Raw genomic sequence first — 26,667 nt, forward strand, 5'->3', positions numbered from 1 at the left:
TGTATTTTGTGTGTATAATTGCTTGCAGATGAGTGGATTTGGTTTCATAAATATTAATTTTTTGGCACAGACCAAACTTTAAAATTTGAACAAAATCCAAATTGTTCATTCGGGGGGGGGGGGGGGGGTCAGATCAGGGATGGCGGATGTGATTTCTTGTGATTAATTTGAAGTTGAAGTCCCCTCAAATGGGAGTCTATGTTTTTCATGTGTTTGAAATCTCCTGAAGCAGAGCTGCATATCTGTATTCAACTCTGATTCACCTGAGTGTGGATGCTTCCTCCCCCTCACCATTCTTTTATGCTGTGCAGCTGCATGTAAGGACTCTAAGAGAGCTCTTGAAGTATCCCAGCATGCAGAGGACATGGGTCTCATCTTGGGAGTTTGTGTCGGAGGGCCAGTGGTGCTCATTCTACTTCTAGGTGCCATTGTCATCATTGTCAAAAAGGGGTAAGTGAATGTGAAAATGTATCTGCAAGTCAGTTGTGGCGAGGTGGGTTATGAGTTTTGTTGTAGCTGTGTAGCCTATCAAAGGACTAAATTTATCTCTGTCCCACTTGGCAGAAAAATCTTCCAATGAGGAAAATATATGGCAATGAGAGTGAATTACAACCAGACGTAATGGAATATTCAAGCATTAATCCTAAACTGTCCTACCCTGCCTCAACCAAGCTTTTGTGTTTCATCTTTTTTTTCATTTCAAGGTCTGTGTATTGTCTGAGTGCATTCAAATACAGCCTGCTCTCACTAGAATTGCTGGCTGCTTTCCACCTGCAAATTACCTCTGTTGTCAGTCACACCTGCATTGTATTCTTCCTTCACCTATTGGTTGGTGGTGGAACATCTGAGTGAAATATTTCATCTAAAGGAAAGTTATTGCATTTCCCACTCAATTACAGGAGGGCTTCAGCTGCAAGGTACCAGATGATGGACAAGTAATTGGTTAGGAGGGTTGTTTTGCTGTTATGGAGAAAGGAATTCCTCTACCCTGAAATATTTTTCTGTGACAATAGATGGTGAAAGAATGGAGGTGTCTAGAAAAAAGCATAACTGATAAGATTCAGTGGGACAATCTGGCATTCACAAGTACGCATCAAGAGGGGCAGGCAAGTTTACATTTAGCCACTAGGTATCGTCATTCCACATGTACAAAGCTGGACTGCCTGTCTTGGTTTTATTATTAACTGGAACATCTGAGATCCACTACACATCAACACTTATCAAATACAGGCAAAACCTAGCTCTGAATCAGCCTGAAACTTTGCAATATTAATTGAAACCCTTTCTGCAAGTGGCACAGTGAGCAGGCTCACTTAAGGCTTGATAAACCTGTTGTGGGACCCATGGCAGGTCCATTTTACACCCCCATGTTATGTAATCACATTTTGTCCAGCTTCTCAAAAACCAACCAGCATTGATTCACTGGAAAAGTATGATGCTGCTGCAGGTTTGTGTTTGATCCTTTCATTCAGCAGGAAATGAATATATCTGTTGTTTAATCATGAACACAGTTCATTGATCATAACCGCACTCATAAACATATTGAAATAGGGATTTGTTACAGTTCATAAAATAAATTCACGATCATGTTCAAATGTAATGCAAAGTTTCTTTTTTTAAATTCTATCCTTGATTTAAAACTATAGTGTGGAGTATTATGTTATTTGCTGTGTTTGTTACCGTTTCAGCTCTCACTGGTGAATAGATCGGTTCTGAGTGTCACGCAATATCTGTGACATGATTTTTTTTAGTATCATAGCAGGATCTGTTTGGTCGCAGAGGTCTAACCACAAGCCGTTACAGTGTGCATCCTCAGGGTGGGAAGGAATGTCATTACATACACAAACTCCATGTACTGTGAAGTGAGAATATTCTAGCAGCAATGAGCTTAGTGAAAATTGAGAGAACTCATTTGGCAGGGGCTTGAATGTTCATTTTTAATGTGGAATTTTCATTTTGTGAAAGTAATATTGCCAGTAATTCAAGGCAGCACTGCAGTATTGTCATCGCCCATGTCACACAAAGTCACATGTAGTATATTACGTGTCAGAATAGGTCATTTTCCTGTGATTTCCATTACAAAAGGAATTGCTATTTCTGATTTGACCCACAGTAATGTTTCCTGGTTGCATTAGGATAAGAGGGAAAAACAGTCTTGTGTTTACTTAAAAGCATGTCTCTAATTTGAAAGGCAAACAAACAGTGGTCAAAAATTTGTGAAAAGCAAAGGGATCACATTTTTATTGCTGGTATATTTCGATTACTTTTATTGTGAACGCTGATTCATAGACTTGAGAAAAATAGCAGGCTTGCATTCCAAACACAAATCAAAAACAAAATTTACTCACAGCTGGAAACAAGAATGGAATGGTGGAAGTAATTTGTGACTCAGTACAGACATCATGTGATTAAAGTACATTTTTTATGGCTTGTGATGCAGCTTTTGGCGTGTACATTTATAAACTATTTTAATAGCAAGCCAACATGCATGCTGGTTTGCTGTACATACAAAATTACATGTAAATTTAAAGCAATAGTCCAAGATAGATAGTTATAGGGTGAATGGTCCAACTCCACTCTCTAATGAAATAACAATAATGAATAATTGGAAGACATCTAAGTCACGTAAGCAAAATAAAAGCAAAAAGAAATTGAGTTTATGTTGGTCAAGAGCCATTTCTGAGGTTCAGGTCTTTGTTCATTCATGGTCCTGCATCATGATTTCTTACTTGCATCATTTCGGTGTTGAGCCTCTTCATTTATCTTTCTAATGCCCATTGATGAACCATAGTCGCCTCTCTTTTTTCTCCTCTATTTCTGACCCTTTCCTTGTTTCCTTCATGCTAATCAGAAGGGACTTCTACTCTTACCCTTACTACCCGTAAGTTACTCTTTTCTCCTCTCTCCTCTGTGACCCCCTGATGCTATCTTCCCCTCGCTCTCCCTTTGTCGGCCTTAGGATTACTTGAGTGGAAATGAGCATTGATATTTCCACCCCATCCAACATAGACCCTTTCCCTCCTCCTTCAACACCTTCAGCACAACTTAACTGTCACTGCTATCATCAAATGTCATTATGACTAGCTTCAATCTGGCCCTTCTATTTTTCCTTCTGTCCAATGTCTGACTTCCTCACCTGCCTCCTGTCCTGTCTTCCTTATCTTTGCTCGTTCTGCCTCCTCTGTGCTGTCCTCTTTCTCTTATTGCTCTCTGCCCCTCTCTATCGTTCCCCCTCTTCTTACATTTCTACAGTAGAAAGAAGGTGGCCATAAACAAAGCAGCCATGTCCTACAGGCATGAGAAAAGTCGGAAGCTGAGCTCTTTGGACTGCAGCCTGACAGAGCAGAACACTCTCAAGCAGGATGAGAGGATGGCCCAATCTTTCATGGATGCCCATGCCTGCAATACTCGAAGTAAGATGACAAACAACATAAAAACATATAGGTAGTTGTATCATGATATTCCCTGCTTTCTGGCCTTAAGCCATATATATATTTTTAAGCTATATACAGTCTATAAGGTGCACTCAACAGAGAAAGCTCCTTTTAGTCTCTTGTTTTTCCTTGTACATTCTCTGGCACCTGTTAGCTCTCGTGTCTCCTTCTTGAAATGCTCCCTGCAGACGTTTCATCCAGATGTAGTAGAATAAAGCAGAGTCCAAGTCACAGATGGCATGATGTCAAAGGTTTGGCTTCAGCTTCATGTGTATTCATGCTCCCAGATGAACAGCGTAGCTCCGTCAATGAGTCCAGTAGCTTGCTGGGGGGCTCACCACATCGTCACTGTCGGCGAAAAAGTTCGCCTTACCACACAGGCCAACTCCACCCAGCTGTAAGGGTCGCTGACCTCCTCCAGCACATCAACCAGATGAAGACAGCTGAGGGATACGGCTTCAAGCAAGAATATGAGGTAAGGTGCCAGAAATGCTGATGATGACGATTATCATTATGATTATTATTATAATTATTATGAGTATTATGCAAATACATATTTGGAAGTGAATTTTTTCAACAGGTATTTGCAGTTGTGAATTAGGTCTACTGATGATACTTTTTATGGCACATAGTGAGTTATGGGTAAATTCCATCAGACATGTTTATGTCATGGTGTGATGCTGCAGCTATAGCCAATTATGGTCATTTCAGACAATGCTTGTGATTCCACCAGAAGCACTGCAGCACATTTCAGGCATGTCCAAGAAGGGCTTATGCCTTCCACTTCATAGAGAATACACAACAAGTCTATTTTTGAGTTGCATGGAGCAGATAAAGCCAGGCAGGAAGTCCTCACACAAAGGTTATTGTGAATCTGGTCAAATTTGAAAATTAAACACCATCTACAGACTCCCAATTGCAAAGACTGGCAAAATGCAAGGCATCTGAAACACGACAGGTGGGGCAAGAAGTTGAGTGTTGCAGCCGGATCATGATAGCGATGGATCCAGTGGACATCCGGGGTTAGCCACGACAGATATTAGGTGTTTTATTATGCTACCTACAGTAATTTGACTGACTCACTTTCAATTTGGAGAGATAATCAAACATAATATTTGAGATACCATAATTTTAAAATCCCTGATAAATGTGCTGCTTGCACAGAGCCCTCTCCTTGCATTACAGCAGACAAAACCTGTCAACTTTGAAAATATGAAGTTTAGTGTTTTAATTCTCAAAAGTGAGCAGCAGACATAATTTTTTTTTTCCTTGCAGGAAAGCAAAATCGCTTCTTAAAGCATGAAGCAATCTCCCGAGTTAGAACCCCCTCCCCCAAATTATACATAAGGTTGACCCTCATTTCTGTGTGCATACTGCCTGCAGACTTCAGAAAGCTTTTTCTTGCAGGGTCATGCTACTGCCATAAATTAGCTATGTTGTGTAAACTGTATCTGCACTGTCCTCCTATTTGCTTCTCCAGCTTTCCTCATGTAACATCAGGTCTCCTTGTATCCTCCTTGTTCCTGAGACTTAGCTGGGAGACAGAGCAAACCTTGCAACAACACCCCTCATGCTACCAATGGTTACAAGTGCTTTAGCAAAATGTAAAACAAAAGAAAAATCAGTTGGGAAGAATGAGATGAGAGTAATGGTCAATGGCTACCACCTGCAAAGCCATTCCTTTTCTTGCTGTTGTCTTATTTTTACCTCACCTCACCTTAATTAGAGGCTCAAGCTGCCACCCGTAGCTCCACCTTCATTTTGAAAGCTGTGCTATATAGTGCTGTTGAACTATACTGGGTCTGACTGATAGGTTTATAAGTTTAAGAAATTAAAGTAAAAACTGACCAATATTCTCAGTTGGGGGGGGGGGGTGTGATTGATTTCTGGTTATTTATAATACAAACACCTAGCAATGAATACTCAGTGCTTTTTTTATGCCTTTTTTTGTTTTTATTTTGGTCGATGGTGTATACATTTAAATCGACACAATTAAACTGATCGAGCTTGTATTTCTTGTGTTTTTTGGTTGCAAAATATAGCAATGCACATGTGCAATCAGTCAGTCTCAAGTTTGAGTATTTGAAGTCATGTTTAATCACAACTATCACAGTTTAGTTTAGGATTGTTTAGTATAAACTCCAAGTGTGAGGTCCAGCATCTTAAGTATACATTGTGTAAGTGTGTGTGTGTGTGTGTGTGTGTGTGTGTGTGTACAATCTTACAATTCGAATATTAATTATTTAATTCTGTCAATGTGTCTGTGAACTCCTCTTTTCTCAAAATCCCAATTTTTAAAATGTATTAAGAATTGAAAATTAATGGGAAGCCTTTGCAATATGCCATACCAGAGAGCGGTGAAGGAAATAACAGAGAAGAGTGGCATATATTTCCCTGAACAGGCTGCTCGGGCAGCTTCGCTGGTAGAAGTTGTCCCCCATACCTAAGGGGAACTTTACCCACAACTGAGAGACCGTCTCTGAAGCCTTTCAGTTGGAAAACCCAGATTTGCTAACTGCTGATACAGCAGGGAGAGCAGACTTTGACTTAGAATGCAAGAGAATATAGCAGGACTCAAGTCAAGTCTTATCTTACAGATATACAGTGATTGTTTTTTTTCCATACCTCCTTCTCCTCCTACACTCATTGTATTGATTTATATTCAGCGATTGATCTTGCTGCAACAGCAGATTTAGTAGATAGGTGCCATAAACAGCAGTCACAAATGCAGCAGTTTAACGCTGTGAGGATTATAGAGCAATGGTTTCTTGAAGTTGCAAGCCTCACATTGCCTAAAATGGGAATGAGTGCAGCAAGCAGCCATAGCTTTCTTAAGGCCACAGTTATCGCAACCTGGGTCTCTCCCCACTATTTTAGGGGATGTCTGTTGATGAGATAGCAAGATGCTATCATAGCAAAGTTAGACAAAAAGAGACAACCTTTGGAAAACACTTTTGAATGCATGAGCTATTGTTTCTGTTGATAATTTCAAAATGCATTAAAGACCCATCACATCTGTGTTTAAACATGTTTTAAAACTTTGTAAACTTGTAGAGTTTTTTTGATGGCTGGGACATCTCAAAGAAGAAGGACAAGACCAAAGGAAGACATGATAGCTTGCTGAGTCGTAAGTATCTGGAGAAATGTGCATTCTGTTGTGTCTTGACTCTATTTGTATCTTTCACTGTAGATTCCATCCATCCATCCATCCATTGTCTTCCGCTTATTCCTGTTAAGGGTCGCGGGGGGGGGGGGCTGTAGCCCATCCCAGCGGCTACAGGCGAGAGGCAGGGTTCACCCTGGACAGGTCGCCAGTCCATCTCAGGACCAACACACAGAGACAGACAACCATTCACACTCACATTCACACCTACGGTCATTTTAGAGTATCAATCAGCCTCGTCCCCTCTTGATGTCTTTGGACTGTGGGAGGAAGCTGGAGTACCACAGAGAACCCACACAGGAACAGGAAGAACATGGAGACTCACACAGAAAGATCCCGTGCCCGAGTCGGGACTCAAACCCAGAACCTTCTTGCTGTGAGGCCACAGTGCTGACCACTGCTCCACCGTGCTGCCTTTTACTGTAGATTACAATGACATAACTTTCACACATTTTTATGCTGATATGGCAACAACTAAACTTTTCAGATTGGCAGAGCCACCCACTCTTTACTTTTGCTCTCCTCTGACTGGTTAATTGTAGAGAAAAAAAAATAGATATCTAATTGAGGTTTCATGATTTGAGATTGATTGTTGGCGTTATTATCTGTTGTTGTTGTTTTCTTAGTTATTAAATCTGTTGGTAGCTCAATAGCTTATCTTAGTTTCAACGGCTGGTAAAATTAACCACGAAAACTAATCTCTTAAGAAAGTCTACACAATGGTCATTTTCAGATTCATGGTTTTATTTAGGGCAGTAAAGCAGGAAAAGGCTGTGTGAAGATGCCGAAGCATTTTCAGATAGCCGTTTCCTCAGTTTGTGCTGTAGTTAAGAAATCACTGTTAACAGTGGAAGTCAACTCAGGGTCTGGAAGACCAAGAAAACTTTCAGAGAAAGCTGTTGGTTGGATAGGCATCAAAATACCTGTTTGACTGCCAACAACAACAACAACAACAACAACAAAACCCTTCAAAAAGATGCAGCACATTCTTGAAACATGTACTGCTCTGCTGTTCAGCGATACCAATCAAAGACTGTTCATGATGCATCCTCATGATCAAATTAAGCATCTAAAGTCTGCAAAAGAACATCAAAACAAGCCTGATGCATTTTGGAAACAATTCCTGTAAACTGATTAAGTTAAAATGAAACTCACTGGCAAAATTGGAAAAAAAGAGTGGTAGATTTTATGAAAAGAACACCTCTCCAACGGAAGGCATAGGGGTTCACTGTTCATGTTTGGGCTTCTGTTGCAGCCTGTGGCACAGGGAATTTGGCACTGGTAGAAGGAAGAATGGATTCACTTAAAATTCCAGTAAAATCTGTAAGGAAATGTTACACCATTATTAAAGAAGCTTAAGATGAAAAGAGAATGGCTTCTACAACAGGATAATGAGCCTCAACACACCTCAAAATCCATAAGTGAATAATTCAAGAGGTGCAAGCTGAAAGGCTTTATCTTGGCCCTCACAATCCCCTGACCTCAGTATCACTAAATACTGTTTTTGGACATCCAAAAGACATCTTAAAGAGCAATTCATGCATAACAGCCAAAGAATATTCCAAAGGTATAAGCCTTTTGCAAGAAAGAATGGGCAAAAATCCCCAAAGCAGGAATTGAAGGTTTACAGAGTTTGATACTTGTCAAAGGGGGTGTTATTAAGTACTGACAATGCAGGTTGCCCAAACTTTTGCTTTGGACCCTTTTCCTTTTTTATTTTTTATTTTTTTGAAACTATAAAAGATGGGGCAGCACAGTACTCCGCCTCTTGCCCAAAGGCTGCTGGGATGCACTCCAGCCCTCCCAACCGTAGAAAGCATAATAGAAAATGGATGGATTGATGGAGGTATAGATAGATACACATATATATATATATGTATGCCACTAATTCACATTTTAGTTCATCAAGCTGTCCTCATGTTACCTTTCATCAAATCAGCAGTGAGCTTCACAGATTATGAAGGGGAGAAAAGAGAGAAACAATGTCAGATGAAGGGTTGGCTATCAGCTGAGAGAGCGAGAGAGACAGAGAGAGAAAAGGAAATCAGTGCGTCAGTCAAATGTTCGTCAAATGTTGAGTTGATGAGGTCATCTTTTTGATAGACATAATCCTGACATACATATAACCACAGTGCAGTTATGGCAGCAGTAGTGAAGTGTCGTGTCGTAAATGTCATCCACCTTTCTCTCTCTTATTACCAATTTATATCTCATTTGACTTGCTTGAGCCAGAGAACACAGGATTTGCTTTTGCATTCATACAAATTAAGTTATTGATTAAAACAGCTGATGGGTATTTCGTCTCCTTCTTTCTTTTTTTTTTTGTTATTTCCAGATGACCGCCATCGTGTCAAGCTTCACTCCTTGCTGGCAGATCCAAGCTCTGACTATGTCAACGCCAACTATATAGATGTAAGTCAACTTAACTAGGAGGTCAGCTTCCGTAATATTTTGGCACCTTTGTCAGCTTTTATTCTTTAACCAATGTCTTAGATGAATCTCAGTTACAATTTATTGTTGTAATTCATCAAGTGTTTGACCAGACCACTTTCAGTGAGTAAACTCTCTGTAAATCAGACTGAAGTATCCTTAATGACTACACCACACCATACAATTACATCTTTGGATGCAGATTGTACATGAAAGCTTTGGGCTATCACAGGAACTCCAAAGATAATTCTTACAAGAGACCTAATCATTCATCCAAACGCTTAAGAAAGCAACATCATCCAGAAGTCTGACTCCCTGTTATACAACTGAGCCTTTCATCTTCTTCAAGATTTTTGATCCCACCTACAGTTCAGCTCAGGTAAATATGTCAGTGAGCTTCTGCAGTCCCAGCATCAGTTCATGCACCCCTCGGATCTTATTTGAATCAGATGGACAAAGGGAGGGAAGTCACTTTTTTATTAGGGACAGGGTTATGCTGCTCATGCTTACTATGCAAGGCTGACTTAAAGGTGAAGGCTCAGCAACCTTCTGAAGTGGACAGAGGGGTCAGATCTGTGGTGGCTGCCGGACACAGGGTATGTGGGTGCCATCATCTTAAGTGTAACTGATCAAAGCTAGGTGTTGTGTGTCGCCATTTTATCCCTTTAGTGGTTTGAAATGCCTCCTTTTATGATGAATCCTCCAAGGACATTTTAGTCATTAGCTGTGACGTCTACAACCTCACCTGTCTCTCATGCCAAGACTCCTGGCTCACTATACTGTGCCAAAAGGGTTCCATTTGATGCATGGTAAAGGTCAAGGTTAGAATAAATAGAATATTGCTTCTTCTTACAAAGGTTAAACAGTAATATTCCTCTCACTCTCTCTTCCACATGCAGGTATATGTGATTTTACATTGGAATTGTTAGTAAGACATGGCATTTGTGTGTCCTATTTTTAAATATTCTTCTGCTGAGCTTTATTGTTGAGAGATGTTATAAAAGAAATGTCATACTGGGAGTTTTATATGCCACTCTAAATTCCCAAAGTTAGGAGTTCTCTCTGTGAAACCTTTTACAGTAGCGTTGGAAGCAGGCAACTGCTCGGCATTCAGTGAAATTGGTCAGGGCAGCAGTTGTTGACATGGCTGATGAGGCAACTTCAGAGACTCTCAACACAGACAACAAGACTCATCATAAATGCACATGCCATTTGACAAATAACAGATGCCTTATGCCATTGCTGAACCAAAATCATTGATGGCCAGGGGTAGTGGAACAGTCACCCTCTTCACAACAGACAGCAATAGTGAATTAATTGTTCCCAGTTAAATGTTGCCCTTTGGCATATGGAATTTTAGGTTTATGAACATGATCTTATGCGTATAGGATATCAAAATTGGCTCTCAGGATCTGTTCAGATTCCTTTCCGGGTCATTAATTGTGTTTCCTTTTTCCAACTTGTTTCATTTTCTGCCTCTGTTTTAACCTTTTGGCATCTTTTAGATTCGGATAAACAGGGAAGTAAGTACTTTGCTTCTCTTTCCATCTGCTCTGCCTTTTCATGCTGTCCCCTCTTGTTATCTGTGATAGCCCTCCATGGCTTCCTTCCAACAGCAGATCTTCCTTCCCTGTTCCCCTCTGAACTGCTGAGCCTTTCCATCTTTTGCCATCTCTTTCCTAGACAGAATTTAGAAGTTTCTCTGTCCTCCTTCATCCATCGTCAGGTATTCACGTGAAGGCTTGTCCTACAAGCCTGAGCATATTTCACAAAGACAAGTAGAGCAGGTCAGATCAAGTGATCCAATTTAAAACAAACCAAGATTTAATACACACCACACCTCAAGTATGTCCTGTAAATATACAGTAGAGGTCTGTGAATGAAAAAGGGAGCACACTGTATACAAGCGCATTCATTACTTTAAAATGTACTATTCCGAAGCAGCTGTTGTGATGTTCTCTGTCTTTGGGCTCACATTAATCAGGCATCTCAGAAAAGAAGAGGGTTGCTCAAACCAGATGATCCATCTGTCTGTCAGTCAGCCATATCCTACACCAGAAAATGCAAAGCCAAATTCTCTCTCTTGTAAAATGAATGGTGCAGAGGTGTGTTAACGTAGAGACTAATCACAGAGCTTGTATGATGAACAAGTTTTCTGCCTCCTTCAAGGTTTCCTTCTTAATTTGTCAAGGATTGCTCTGATATCAAAGCTGGGTGTTCCAAGTCCTGACTAAAGAATGTAAAAAAAAAAAAAGAAAGAAAATTCCCTCAGTAATAAACTAATATTCAACCAGGATTTTAAACACTGACAGTAAAGCCTTTCAAATTAATATGCTTTGATAGAAGCTTTGATATGAATGAGGAAATGAATGTCTGGCTCTGTTGAGTAATCCAGTTTCTCTCATCTCAAAACTTAATGACAGTCTGAAACCCCTTTTCTGAAATACCCCACAGTTCTCTTGAGCAGGGATGAGAAGTGAACTTGGCTCACTCAAATGATTTATCCCCTTACATCTTCTTAATCACATGAAAACTAATTTATTTACTAAACTTATCTTTATAATCAAAAATATGCACTGATTTGCTGATTTGTGAAATAGGAACACTTTCCCATTTCTACTTTGAAGAAGGGCTCCTATGTGAGATTCTGAGGTGCCCGATAAATAAGGATCTGGGTTTTATTGAATTGCAAACAGCAAGGTCAGTTCCTCCTACCTTGTTTCAGGCTTAACTATAGTTTGAGGCAGTCACAATGTAAGAAAATCAGAATCGGCATCATAAGTCATTTTTCTGTTTAATTTTTTGTGAAATAATGTATCATAGATGCTTCCATATCTCAAATAACTCTGCATGTTTTATTTTGTATTTCCAATCGTCTGTGAAATCACATTGCTGGATGTTTTGCTGCTTGTCTGCTTTGAAAAATATGGTTCCCATGGTGACAGACAGGAAACTGATCAGACCAGGGAGACCCTGCAATGGAAGCTCATGGGAATGAGCTGACTGAGTGGGTTGCTGCACTCTTTCAGTGTGATGGCTATCCATTCCAACATCCCTCTCTTGCATGGCAGTTATGGACTATAATTTTTGTGCCTGCCTGGCTTAGTAGTGTACATGTGTATATCCATGTGTGTGTATGGGGTGTTGTTGGTGTCTGTGCAATATTTGTGGATATATTTACTATATACATACATACTGTATACATAGAAATCATGAGTAGTGAGAGGTCTTAATTCTGAGGATCTATCATGCTCAGCTGATTAGAAATTAACACTCATATTTTGTTTAGTGGAGGAATGGGATGCCACCCATCATCTTCCAGACAGTCTGCTGTATCGTAACCTTACTCATGACAAGGTGAACAAAAAGGAGACAGTGAGAGAAGCCAGTGCCACATGCTTAAGCGCTACCCTCAGTGCTCAAGATCACTCGCGTGTCAAACTGCCTTTGAATATCTTGGATGCATGCAACACACTGCATGCTGGGTCATGCTGCTCTCTTACTCTCAATGTATAACACATTAGAAAATATGATAGGCAGATGAAAACGTACTCTTTTTGTTTCCTCTTTGTATTATAGTGCCAAAGCTTTACCCAAACTTGGAGCCTCGACAGTGAAAAATAAATCCAACCTCATATGAGTTGTGCATCTTGGCGCTCACTTTTCACACCTGCTAAAATGTCTTGGGTCAGAAGCAAAATAGCAGTTCAGCAGGTCATTGATGTGAACCCTAGTTCAGGGATGAATCAGAGATGACTGATGTATTTGTACTTTTGTTTCTACTTCAATATTTTCTTGTTTACTCCAAATGGTACCATAATATACAAAATGACCTACATCCTGCATTAAGTAACACTTCAAACTACCTATTGAAATCATAAACTCATCAGGAAAATTTAAATGTCTCAAAGACAAACTCACGCTCAGACTTACTTTTGCAACCAGTGACGTCTCCCTCTGCATTAGAAAGAATGCACTTTGGCTTTAATTTCCAGACTCTACCCAGACACGATCTCCAATTTTCATACTATATATCATGTGCTTTTGTAATTATTAACTATTTGCTTTTTTGTTCTTTTGACCATTGCACAGGGTTACCAGCGGTCAAACCACTTCATCGCCACTCAAGGTGGGTTTCATTGTAAATAAAAGGCCTGGTGTGTTTGTGTGTGTGTTGGTGTGTGTGTGTGTTTGTGTGTGTGGGGGGGGGGGGGGGGTATGTGAGTGATCTTTTTGCACACTACCCTACTTTATGATAGTAAAATTAGTTTACTGGAATTTTCATTTGTAAACTATAAGGAATGTTTATTACATCATGCTCACAACTTGATGTCATAAATCCTTAACTTTCTCAGTCAATGAGAAACAATCTCATAACAACTGACCGACATGTCAGTCACTCTACATTGCAACACTACTGAGTGCAGCTTTCTGTGAAGTTCTGCTTTTGTGTCTCTCCTCTGTGCCATCTGCATCTGGGTGCATCAACTATCTGATGTCACTGTGATACAGGATATAGATTGCATTCCCCAAGTAGGCCCAGAGACACACAAAATACAGCTCTGATCCTCTTTATTCAGTGAGTATTCAGTACATAATCCCCCTCTGATTTCTTTCCATTTTCCTCTTTGTGAAGTAGCAGGACTGAGATCAAAGTAACTTTCTGTCACATTTTTATGGTGTCAAATTTACGCCAAAAGTCCATAACGAGTGTGTTTTACGCTCCACCAGCTGTATCCAGCTAACGTGGCTTAGTCAAGTTTGATCAGTAAGAGTTTTATGATTTGTTTTCTTTGACACACACTCTATACACTGATCAAACTACTCTGAAAATCAAGGGTTCTCCACCACAGGAACTCAGATGCCATTTTAGGTAACCCCACCACTTCGTGTTTCAGATGCTTGAACCACTACCATCAGGAAGATTTTGAGGGTAAAATAAGTACCTACAATGACCAGTCTCGACAAGACTCAAAAACTGACATAATAATATGGCAGCAGCTTCAACCACCACATGAATTCAAAATGCACCAAAACAATGAAAAAAATAAATGGATAGTTGATGATAGAAGAAGGCAGTGTTTGCTGCATTGCAGTTAATTTCCCTTTCACTCTGCTTTTTTTTCCCTGGTACCATGTTGGCAAGCTTGGAATTTATAATCAAGGTGTCAGACAAAGCGGTTGTAATATTTTCAAGTTGCTCATGAGCCTGCCTTATCATACTAAGAAAAGGCTGTTAGGGGGCCTTACCTGTATAAGTACCTTTTAACTGTATGTTTGCACTACCTGGCAAGTGATCCTGCTTTGGAAACCTGCCTAATATACAGGGAGTCCTGAGTGGTTGACTATTTGATATTAATCTCAAGGTGCCTGTACATCTGCTGGAGGCAGCAGGTGCTCTGGGCTATCTCGCTATTATTTCCAAGAATGAGGAAGTTGGAGGAGGTGGATGAGACAGAGGTGGACAAGGAGGAGAAATACCAAGCACACTGAAAACTAAAGTCCAAGACAGCTGTGTGTTGTACTGTGCATACAGATTCACCCAATGCAGCAAGTGCACATCATCCCTCTCTCTTGACACGCCACCTTGTCCTTCTGGCAATACTACATTGGGCTTCTCCTGCTGATAATGGAAAATTATCATCCCAAATCACTGAAACGTTAGAGTGGTGAAGTGATTTCTGACAGGAGAGTGGGAGAATACTTGTTAAACATTGTTGATGGTAAGCATCAGCTCACCTCAGGGTCAACTATAGTAACTTTGAATGGGACTATTAAAGAAAAACCTCTTGTCAGGCTCTGCAGATTCATCACTTTAGAAAAGGCAATATTTATATATATATATATATATATTTTACGTTTTGAAGGCTAACTCAAAATCGTAAGTTCTGAAGAAAACTACTTATAATTCGGTCAACTAATTGTGTTTTTGTTCAGACAACTTAATTTTCCTGTAGATGACAACTTATAATGTTACTTCTAATACTTTGAGTTGTGCCAACTAATCATGTTTTTTTCAGATAACTTGACTTTCTTGTAAACAAAGTCAAAATGTTGAGTACTCCATAGTAATACTTTAAGTTCTGCCAACTAATTACGTTTTGTTGAGATAACTTGGGTTTCTTTTCAAATTGAACTTAAGATTTTGTGTCCTAAATACTACAAATCTGTAACAATAAAAGTTGTGCAAACTAATTTTTTTTTGTTCAGAGTTTCTTCACATTTATTCTTGAACATCACAGTAAAACTGTTAAAAACACCAGTCCTGTAGGATTAACATCTGTGCATGATGCCCCTTTAGCATGAAGTTAAGATTGTGGTGAATGAGCCACACTTAGATGAGCATGAAACACTGTTTTATTCTTGTGTTACAGTTTTAAATGTACAAAGAACAAGCTTTTAAGGCAATGTCAACACACAAAACAAAAATGTGAGACCTGACAAACCAGTTCTTGAGACAGTCAAAAATATAATGAACAGCAACGGATTGTTCCTGGCAAAGGTAGATAATTTGGCACTAAATATGGAGGCTGACCCTGAGACCAGAAATAATTATCCAGATTTCCAAGTAGGAAAAAGTATTGCAGCTGAACAATTGCATACTTTGGATGTAAACACAAACTGGTTACATTGTTCAAAAGCTAGACTTTACAGAAAGCAGTGTTATCATAAGTATTAAAAAAACACTTGCCCTGAAGAACATGCATCACTTTTTATCCAATGCTCGCACTCGATGAAAAGAAAAAGAAAAAGATAAGCTTCTAAATCTAGAGTTTATGAGAGAAAGGGTTTGGTTTTCAAGCTTCTGACACGTGTGCAAGTGGGAGAAAGTTCCATGAAGATGTGCTGAATGATCTCAAAAGTGTATTCATGGTCTTTGGGAAATGCAGGCCAAGAGAATGGCAAATGCAGTGGAAAAGTCTGGGAGATCTGCAAGGACAATGGACTCTTCCAAGACAATGGCAATATTGGTGACCGTGGGAAGTGAGGAAGGTGCATTGTCATCTTCCACAACAGTGAGGATGCCCATCTTGACTCCTCTGATCTTCTCATCCATTTGTTTAGTGTCCTATTTAAACAAGGAAATTGTTCAAAAATCAAATGGAATACTCATACAGCTGTGACTGTGTGTTTTTGTATACATGACTGGGAAGAAATGAGTCTGCCCCAAATTAAAATTCACTCATTATTCACATTCAACATCAGACAATAACAACTCCAAGCTTCTAGTACTCACCAGGCATGTCAAGAAGAGGTTCTCTGAATTATCACAGAGAATTTTTTTTTTTTTTTTTCTGGGTTGGGGGAAACCACTTAAGAAGCTGCAATTTTGTCCAAATTGATCAGTGAAACACATAAAAGCAAAACTAAGGCCTAGACTTAAAAATTCCTGTTATCCCACATTTTAAACAGCAAACACAAATTAAGTACCCTGAGCAATGGAAAGATATGTAAATCAATGAAAACCTAAATGTCATACATACTGTAAGAACCTGTTCATCAAGGCTATCCAAAAGCCTCTCCACTTCATGACCAAAGGCTGTCTTCCTGCTACGATGGAGTTTCAGCAGAGGCAGTGAGTACTTTTCTAAGGCCACTTCAAAAGGTCCCAACAGGTCCTTGGTCGTAACGTGGTAGAACTCTGCACAAATCTGTGGAATACAAATACTGCACAAAAACTGTCATTATTCAATTTTTGTGATCATTTATGCCTTTAAAATTTAGTGGTCACATTAATCTAATCTACAGGAAAACATTTGATCTAATAAAAACTACACAGTTAAACATTCACTAAGTAGATAGTTCATCCATAATGGTCTATGTTTTCTATGAGCACTCAAAAACAAACTACTGAATATTATCAGATAGATAAAATGGTAATTTTAGAAGATGTGTCTTGCCTGTTGATGCAGAAATAAAGCAGGCCATCTCTCCTGGATTTCCAAGACCTTTGGCTCCATCTATATGATCTCCTTTCTCCAAATGGAGAATGTCAGGTCCATCTTTTCTCTGATTAGTTCCTTGTCTTTGCTCCTTTTCTTCATTTCATCCACCAGGGCACATCTCTGGTCTTCCAGAGCACCGTCATTGTAGTTTTCTGGATGATTCGGGACATGGTTGACTTCTCCTCGCTATGGCTTTTTTAAAATGAACCTGTGCTCATCAGCATCATCGTCCCTCCCTCTCTTCCTGTTCACAGTGACCTTGTGACAGCCGGCCTGATGCAACTTTGCTCGATAGTTACCAAGCTTGTACTTTAGGCTGACTGTCCAGCCATCGTATCACCACCACCAGGTTCCTTAAGGCATGGATGTTTGCTTACAAGTTCAGAGACAACAGATTCAAAGTCGTGTTCGTCAGGATAAGCTTTAAGGGTAAATACTTCTTGTGCCAGCTTGTCTAGAATTTCTATTTTGATGTCTCTTGTGACAATCAGACCATTGCCGTTTTTTTCACATTCATGATTTCCCTTACGGAGCTTTAACTTGACATCATATGAAAAAGTTGGGATTGGAAAGGAAGTAGGCCACATTGGAGTGTGTTGCATGAAGGTCCGTTTAATTGACGATGCGCTATGAGATGAGGCTCCTGAACTCACGCTGGCTGTATCAAGGGAAGACATGTAGGATGGCTCTGGTGATTTATGGTTATTCCAGAGAATGTGTAAGACAGCTTTTTTAGCAGGCATTTCGGCTATATCCATCAAATTACAAACTGCTTTATCAAAATCTGGGTCTTCGTATTGAAGAGAGAAGTCTCCTTCAAGTTCAAGTTTTTCTCTTAGTCCATCTTGCAGCTCCTCCACAGATCCAGGGGTCTTAGTCAGGTGGACTTTCCGGATGAATTTTGGGTTTATGTTTACTCGCCATAACAAGGCCTGTGAATACATAAGTACGTACATTATTTACATGACACTGGTTGTTTTACATCCTTACAATGAAAATACTTCAAAATAAATTGACAACCCTCCTCCACGCCAATACATGTTTAATAAGGAATGAGCATATGTCCTATGTTTCATGGTTGTTCAAGTAGTGTTTCTAGAGTTCAAAAAATTATAGACAGAAATGAGAGGCATTCTCTGAGAAATATACAACACACACAAACACTCATTCAACTGTCAAAAAAACAATCTAATAATCATTTAAATTATGTAGAGTCCATACCATCCTCAATGCAGCAGATAGGTCCTTGAGGTCACCATCAACTTTTCAGCTACTTTACAGCCAACAGATGGAAGTCATTCAAAGCCTCTGGATCTAGGATTTTGATATCACAGATGCTGTCAATGACTTGATAGGACCTGTAATGTTCAATATACCAAGAGGAGACCTTCATGGTGAGAAATGATACATCCCCAATGTTGACCACAGTGTTCAGAATCTTGTAGAACTCTGGAAGTCCACTGCAATTCCCAGAATAAACAATCATTCCCTTTACATATTGTGTCCCAAACAAATTAACATCTTTGGCAAGGGACACAGTATCTTGATGTGGATACTTCTTATCAATCTCCATCCTCAGTTTTTCTTTCAATGATGATATTCTAACCTTGTCGACACTTCTAATACGCAGTTTGGGTTCGAACAGATTTTGACCATCAAGGTAGAATACTATCATTTGCTGATGTATGGATGAGAGTGTAAAAAGCACATTCTTGAAATTGACAGCATCACGCATCACTTTTGAAGAAGTTGTGCTTGGACTCAAATCACATGGTCCATAAGTCTATGAGAGGTCCAAAGCAATGTGTAAGATGTACATAATGTTCAATAAAATGATGTTCTGGCAGAAACTTGTAGTCAGGAAATGTATCGATAAGCAGCTTCTGATGGTCAGATGTTTTGCTATCCAAGTAACACAGTAATTCTTCTGACGGTGTGGGGGAGACAATAATTTCGACAATCTCCTTTAGGTCCATCAATATTTCCTATGAGGGCTCCCGTTCTGGGATACTGCTACCAATCATTAAAGGTAGTAAATGTAAAAGTGTCCAATTTTCATGTCCTTTGCCACTTATTCTCCTCTTGTCAAAGCTGGCCTTTGTCATTTGTTGTGGCTTATTGACCTTATCAGAATACTTGTATGGGAACAATTTTATGCGGCTGTTCAGTCCATCAAATGTAATGAATCCTTTTCTTATCAATTCTTTAAGACACAAACACAACTCTACTGGAATATCCCCTTCAAAGAAGTCACGTAAAATATCTGGGGGAAACCCAGTAACTGGATGGAAGAATGACAAATGTTTTCTCAGTACACAATCCTTCTTTACACCATTCACACTTTGGCTAACACTAGATTCCAGTTCCTCCACAAATGTGTTGTGCTCTTGTACAGTTCATCATTGAAAGTCCGTGGGCTCTATAAGTTGCAATTTGGTCTCAATTTAGATGACACAACCTGCAAAAATTTTCAACATTGAAAGATTCTTGAAAGCCGGCAAGGCTGTAAGCCCCAAGATTGTCTGCACAGACACAAAACCCTATACCCTTGATGAACTTATCTAGAACCTCAACAAACACCCCTTATCACCCCTTCATATCCTTTATCAGTGGATAAAAGAATGCATCATAGCCAAAGAGTATAACATCAACACTCTTTCCAAGAAGGGCCAACTGAATTAAGGGTAGGGTGGAGCGAAACTTTGCAGGTAAATTGAGCAAAAGCCAATAGACAGCAGTGATCTTATGAATCCTCCTGGATGTCCCCAAAGGATTACACACTTCAAAATCATCAATGTACAACCTGAAAACCTGTTTCATGCACTCCCAATAGTTGATTTTCTTTGAAATAAAGTCCATCTTGGAAGGATCTATATTGACCTGGTTTATCTACTTGAGTAAACACCAATTTCTCTGTTAAAATCTTACTGCCTCAATAAATTCTCTAGAACGTGAATAATTGAAATGCCAAAAAAAGGTATTTTTATGCATTGTCTTATTTGTGTTCTCAGTTGGCTCAATAACTGGAAAGTGCTGCTTAAAATAGAGATTCCTCCTGTGATCAGTGGATGGCGCTCCTTTGGCTTCAGCAGTTAAGATTAGTGGATGTGTTTTTAATATTGCATCATTAATTTCTTGAGTAACAAATCATCTATGTCAATACCATGCTTTGTTAGCACATCTTTTATTTTTGAAGGGAATGGAATTTAGAGAAGTGCAAAATATCATTCAATTCTTCAACTATTTTTTTTGTATAACACTTTTTGATACGGCTGCACGGTGGTGCAGTGGTTAGCACTGTGGCCTCACAGCAAGAAGGTTCTGGGTTCAAGTCCCAGCACGGGATCGTTCTGTGTGGAGTTTGCAGGTTCTCCCTGTTCCTGTGTGGGTTCTCTCTGGTACTCCGGCTTCTTCCCACCATCCAAAAACATGCAATTGGGGACGAGGCTGATTGAATACTCTAAATTGACCGTAGGTGTGAATGGTTGTTTGTCTCTCTATGTTGGCCCTGCGATGGACTGGTGACCTGTACAGGGTGAACCCCGCCTCTCGCCTATTGACGCTGGGATAGGCTCCAGCCCCCCCGCGACCCTTAATGTGTAGGAATAAGCGGAAGAGGACGATGGATGACTTTTTGATACATGTAGCACACCTTGCATGCACAAAAAAAGTGATGCAATTTTATGTTCAAGAGTTCTGTGCTCTACATTTTCTTCCCTATTCGAATCTTCACTTGGAAGACTTGATGCTGATGACTCTGCCTCAGAGGCCCTGCTTCCTCCCTGCTTGTAGAACTGAAATGTAATCTAGAAAGGTGTGATCTTAGTCCACCAAGTGTTTTAAAAGTACTTACACAGTTACTGTAGATGCAACCTTTTTGTCCACCAGGACACCTGGTCCTCTACCGTGTCTAAGTCGATGGTGTCTCAAAAGACCCTCAAGAATAGAGCTGATAAAATTGCACTCTGCACTTCTTTGAATAACTGCAATGAGACAGAGAGCAAGATTAGATGGATGAAGAAAGATAAAATTAAAAGCATTATTACATGCAGAATGCTGTACACAAACATAACAGTGAACACATTCTTCTACCTTGTATTCAGGTGCACATTTCCAATATTTGAGACACATACAGAAGGCCTCCAGTATACCTTGCCTTCATCACGGATTAAAATGTCCAGTTTTGATCTAACTTCTTTGAGGTGTTCATTTATTTATTCTCTCTATCTGTCTTGAGGTACATACTCTTTTTAACGTGTTTCATTAAGTTATTGTGTCAGTGATGCTAGGTGGATGATGACAAATCAAGCCTCTGCGGTTCCATCTGCTGGTGACCGACGGAAATGGCTTCCAGTGCCACGGCTGAATAGCTGTGAATGCTTGGTGATAAGGTGTGATGTTAACGGTGCCAACTCGCCGCCACGATGGCATGGCAAAACTGTTCACCCAGTCGTAGAATAGAAAATTAGACCCATCACTCACAGTTAGCGTCATCACAGAGCCATTGTAGCCGAAGTCTGGTTCAACAAACACTCATCTTTAGACCGCAACAGGGAAAATGCCTAGCATCATGGAGGGCATCATGGCTGGCAGGGTTGGCAAGTAGAGATTAGTTGAGTGGGAAGCCTCCTCTCGTTGTGCTGCACATGCGCATAGAGCGGCATCAGGCCACCACCAGGGGTCACAAGCTCAACCTTAAAATAATGAGTTTAGCAAACATATATTATGTAGAGAGATGAACTTCACACAGTAAACTTATGAAAGTTAGTTGAAGCGAAGGCTTTTTTTATGTTTCCAAAACTACAAAACGTTTAGCCTAGGGCAAACAAATGTAAGTTTTATTTATTTATATATATATATATATATATATATATATATAAATAAAAGACATGAAAATGGGGACTAGGCTAATTGCATGCTCTAAATGTAAGGTAGGCATGGCTGTGAGGGTGAATGATTTTCTGTCTATATGTTGGCCCTGTGATTGACTTCTCAACCACATAAACACCCTACTGAGACACTACTAACACTACTTATTTAGTATTAGCCTGTGTTCTATACAAAATAATGATAATATTCTTGTAACACTCTTGCAACAGGAGAAAGGGTAATGTGTATAACTTCTTTTTAAAGTTTTCCAGTCCCTGTACGTAAGAAAATATTACATTTAAACAAACTATGTGGGTAGAAATGAAGACATCTTGTTGCTTAAAAGGGTTCCAGTATACTTGACAGAAGAGGTTGTATAAAAGAACCTTGTGTTATTTCCAAAGCCACAGCGTAATGAAATCAATAAATGTGGCACCTTTCCAGGGGGCTGTGATTCGGTTCAACCACTGGTGTCTCAGAAAGGCAATACATGAGCTTATTTGCACAGTGACTTAGGATTTGAGAGTGTATTGAAATTACATTTCTCTGGAGTATAAGGAGAACGCAGAGCAAGCAATAGTTCATGAATGGTACATCATTACCCCATTCCCTTGTCATGGCTTACACAGAGCTTCTACATTGATGGTTATTGCTGCTACTTTTCTCTGACTTATAGCTAATTTTTCCGCTATTCTTATCATCTTCTCTTTCATTTAATCGACCTTCTTTTCTTTCTCTCTCCTTTTCCACAGGACCCAAACAGGAGATGATCTACGATTTCTGGCGGATGGTTTGGCAGGAGAACTGCTTCAGTATTGTCATGATCACCAAGCTGGTGGAAGTTGGCAGGGTAGGTTTCTTTTACCTTTGTCCTGTGACCCATCCCGCTGCTGGTGAAGATGGATGAGAAGAATGGATATCCAGAGCTCCCCTTATCATTCAACAGATATATCAGAGGAGCATCTGAGCTCTGTGTTGTGGGAGGAGATGATTGCCTGTGTCTGATCTTGAGTAATCACCTTCCTGTTGCTGAGTTCTCAGGCCAAAGATTTGCTACACAGTATATGCCCATGGAGGAACACTGTGAGCTCCATGGCTGCAAAACGATATACATATAGTGTAAATTAAAGATGCAAGACATTTTATTTTTGCCGATGTCTGATATCCTTGCCCTCTTAGAATAATCACCCAAGCTATTTTTTCAGAAAACATCACAAGGTGTTTTAAGCAAAAAGAAATTGTCAAAAATGACATACGTAATTGTTTTAAAGAGGTGACGATATGCAGATATTTCACAACTGGTTTTGGCTTATAGCGTATATTTGCAAATGTCTATCATATCTGTATAAGAACAAGTCTATATGATTTTGATTTTGTCCATAATGAAAAATATGAATATTCAGAATTTGAAACAGTAACAAAGGATGCAGTTCTGTAGTCAAATTGGGTTAAATCTTTAATTTAATTTAAAATTCAATTAAAAATTTTATTTCGAATCTCTAAATATTTGCACAAGGTCCTTCGTCAGTTCTTAATAGCTGTTACCTTGTTTCAAACCAGTGGATTTACTAAATTTAGGTAGATCATTGGTACCTAAGGTGGCATGGTGGTGCAGTGGTTAACACTGTTACCTCACAGCAAGAAGGTTCCCGGTTCGAGTCTCGACTTGGGCAGTGTGGAATTTACATGTTCTCCCCATCCCTGCATGGGTTCTCTCCGGGTAGTCCTGCTTCTTCCCACTGTCCAAAGACATGCAATTGGGGACTACACTAATCGGATACTTTAAATTGATTGTAGGTGTGAATGGTTTTCTGTCTCTACGTGTTGGCCCCGTCCAGGGTGAACCTCGCCTCCCGCAACCCTTAACAGGAATAAGCGGAAGAAAATGGATGGATTGCTACCCAAGAAGTAATCCTGCAAATTAAAGCTTGCAGAGTTTGAAAGGAACAAGATTACTTTGCAACGCAAAACTGTCACATTATTCAGTCAAAAGTAATTGTGATTATGAAATTACATAATCTGGGCGACACGTGGAATAGCATAACATACTTGTGTGTTCCTGTTACATATATAAAGAAATACTACAATGTGTTCTTGATTTCTTTGTGTCACATTTTGTCAGAAATTAGCTATTTTTTCCCCAAAAGAAACACTGCAGTTTTACATAACCATGGCTTGTAGAAATGTACAATGTCTTGATTTTATTCTATGGACCGGGCTGCTCCTCCTGGTGCTCAGTCAAGTGCAAGCGTCATTGCTAGTTTCAAGCTGGCAAAAATTACGCTTTCATGCAAAGTTCCCTCGCCCTTGTCTAGCACACAAACATTCTCTTTGTTTGCACTGGTGGGTGACCAGCACAAGCGCTGGAATTTTAGACAGAAGAAGGCTGAGCCAGCTTAGGTAAATTGATATCTGCTTGATTTGTTTTTAGTCTTCAGTTGTAAAGTGATTAGCACTGGAGTTTTGGTCTCTCTCTGCAACATTAGTTGAGAGCAGTTGACAGGGTCGCACTCTCTCTTGATTGCAAAAGTGAAATCAGACAGGGGCATTTCAGTAAAATCCAAGCTTAAAAGGGAGTTGATTCTGAAACTACAGTAGAACAAGCATTTGAATTTTAGATAGAAGAAGGCTGAGCCTGCTTAGGTAATTACATAGATATCCACTTGAGTTGTTTTTTGAGTCTCTGGTTGTAAAGTGATTTGCACTGGAGTTTCCGTCTCACTCTGCAACTCCTTTCACACTGAAAGATGCATGTCAATGCGGGTTTTTGTACCCGCATTTGCTCGGCATTAGGGCACATTCAAGCTTTCAGAAGACCCGGGTCTGAACTCCCACTGTGAGGGCTGCGTGCCTGTTTTTCTCTCTCATACATCATCGTGCTAACAACGTCATCATCACATGTATAAGTGCGGTGTGTCTCAAAATGCCATGATGTTACCATAAATCACCGTGTCCCTTACCTTACGGTTCCAGAAATCTGCCACCGGATCTCCTCTTTACCATGAGTGATGAGCAGCTCATGGACTTCATGATCTTGCCAGTGCAGTGCTTGCAGAGTTCACGTTAGGGTTCCACAATTGGTGGGAGTTCCCAAGCATAGAATAATTCCCTAAGATCATACACATGTAAATTGTTTTTAAAAAAGGAGTGAAATAGAGTCTCGGCGACATCAACAGGAAGACTGATCTTATGGCAGAGGTCAAAACTTAATTGAGAGATGAGTGAGCAGCTCTCACAGCACAGCAGAGTCCAATTTTTTTTTAATTTATTTTTTCCGTAGCTTCCACAATGACAGCCTGACAGGTGGCACAGTGACAAAATCAGAATGCAACAGGAAGGTCTCGGGAAACCTGATAAACACGGGTTGCCTTTTTCACACTGCAGGCGAGCCGAGCAGAGCTGAGACGAGCCGAGCCGAGCTGCTAAACACCCAGGTCGCTTGGTGTGTTGGTTGACGCGGGTTTAAATGCCGAGTCGACCCTTTCAGAGTGCCAAAATACCCGTGTTCACTCGCGTTTTTGATGCAGTGTGAAAGGGGCTTAAGTGAGGTCAGCTGACACAGGTCACACCCTCTATTGATTGCCCTTGTGAAATCAGACAGGGGCGGTTCAGCTTAGCGCAATCACTCAAGTTGGAAACAGGTGTGACTCACTCAGGTATGTAACTGCACAAGCTGTGCTGGAGCATCAGTGAAAGTGTTATCCCTTGCGTCAGCCCATGTAGTGTGAAGACCTGAGAATCTACTTACCAGCTGCTGCTACTGTTTATTTATCCTTTCTCCAACCAATTTAACATACCATGTGTCTTACACATCTCGCAGTGATGTGTGGATACAGAAAAAGAAGAACCATTCATAGAAGGAGAAATCCACAAAACCTTTCTGCACTCAAGAAATGCCATCCTTGCACACTCTCCATTACCTTTGGTCTCTGGAACTGTTGGTTCGCAGTCAATAAGTCAGAATTTGTTAGTTCACTGATGAAACGCTCAGATATTCAGGTCCTAGCTCTGACTGAGACATGGATCCACCCAGAAGACACAGCTACACCAGCTGCCCTCTCTGTCTGCTACACTAAATCATCCACCTTGCTCGGCTGGATTAGGAGGTGGTATAGGCATGCAAATTCATGAAAGTTGGACTTATACCAAAATCTGTCCACTGAGTAACAGCACAGTACTTGAATATCATGCTTTAAAATTATTGCACCTAACAAACTATATATTCTGGTTGTGTACCACCCACCAGGGCGTAATCTGGATAGTTTCGTCTCAGAAATGGACATGTGACTTTCTGACATCCCTGATGATGGCACACCACTGATTGTCATGGGAGACATGAACATTCACATTGACAAGACACAGTCCAATGATTTCTGGCATTCCTCTCCTCTTTTTACTTCAAACTGGCTCCTTCTCCCATTCACAAAGCTGGCAGAGTCCTTGACATGGTACTGACTTGTAACTGCTCCACAGCAGATGTGACGGTGATCCCACTACACCTTTCAGATCATTTCTCTGCCACGTTTCTGCAAACACAAGCACCCTGCCAAAGTTTTCCTTCCGCAGAGCAACACAACTGTTGGATGAGGTGTGCGCTACCATACCTGACCAAACACATTTGTTTTCACTGTCTATTATCATGGCTACAGAAACATTCTGTTCCTCTCTGGCATTCTCTTTGGACAAGCTCTGCCCCCTGGTGTCTAAACCAGCCAAGAAAATCCACCAAGTCCATGGCCCTCTGAAGTAGAAAGAATCCCAAGAACCCACTGATTTGTCCTCTTACAACAAAAACTTGCATCCTTCACTTCCTATCAACAGTTAT

The 26,667-nt window shown here is 40.1% G+C and overlaps 1 protein-coding gene and 1 long non-coding RNA gene across 11 annotated transcripts in view; one reads left to right on the forward strand and one right to left on the reverse strand.

Moving 5' to 3' along the window:
- LOC147241039 (receptor-type tyrosine-protein phosphatase U-like) overlaps positions 1–26,667 on the forward strand; it is a 228,718-nt gene that overhangs the window by 174,376 nt on the left and 27,675 nt on the right. For 2 of the 10 annotated variants that reach the window (XM_086192426.1, XM_086192427.1), the window contains exons 14-22: positions 312–450; positions 2,852–2,881; positions 3,253–3,413; positions 3,722–3,909; positions 6,489–6,561; positions 8,933–9,009; positions 10,533–10,550; positions 13,120–13,156; positions 22,595–22,692. In XM_086192426.1, the coding sequence (XP_086048552.1) occupies positions 312–450; positions 2,852–2,881; positions 3,253–3,413; positions 3,722–3,909; positions 6,489–6,561; positions 8,933–9,009; positions 10,533–10,550; positions 13,120–13,156; positions 22,595–22,692 (821 nt within the window). The remainder of the gene's footprint in view (positions 1–311; positions 451–2,851; positions 2,882–3,252; positions 3,414–3,721; positions 3,910–6,488; positions 6,562–8,932; positions 9,010–10,532; positions 10,551–13,119; positions 13,157–22,594; positions 22,693–26,667) is intronic. The other 8 variants (XM_086192428.1, XM_086192429.1, XM_086192430.1 and 5 more) reach the window with 6 other exon arrangements.
- LOC147241040 (uncharacterized) lies at positions 16,945–25,108 on the reverse strand. Its single transcript, XR_015111103.1, has 7 exons — positions 24,803–25,108; positions 23,474–23,581; positions 22,708–22,938; positions 21,456–21,667; positions 20,827–20,956; positions 18,195–18,287; positions 16,945–17,905 (listed from the first exon to the last, which is right to left on the reverse strand). It is a non-coding gene; the product is annotated as an uncharacterized LOC147241040 (long non-coding RNA).

Source organism: Aulostomus chinensis, chromosome 22 (genome assembly GCF_037954235.1).
Source record: "Aulostomus chinensis isolate RoL2024-O1b breed Wild chromosome 22, RoL_Achi_v1.0, whole genome shotgun sequence".
NCBI lineage: Eukaryota > Metazoa > Chordata > Actinopteri > Syngnathiformes > Aulostomidae > Aulostomus > Aulostomus chinensis.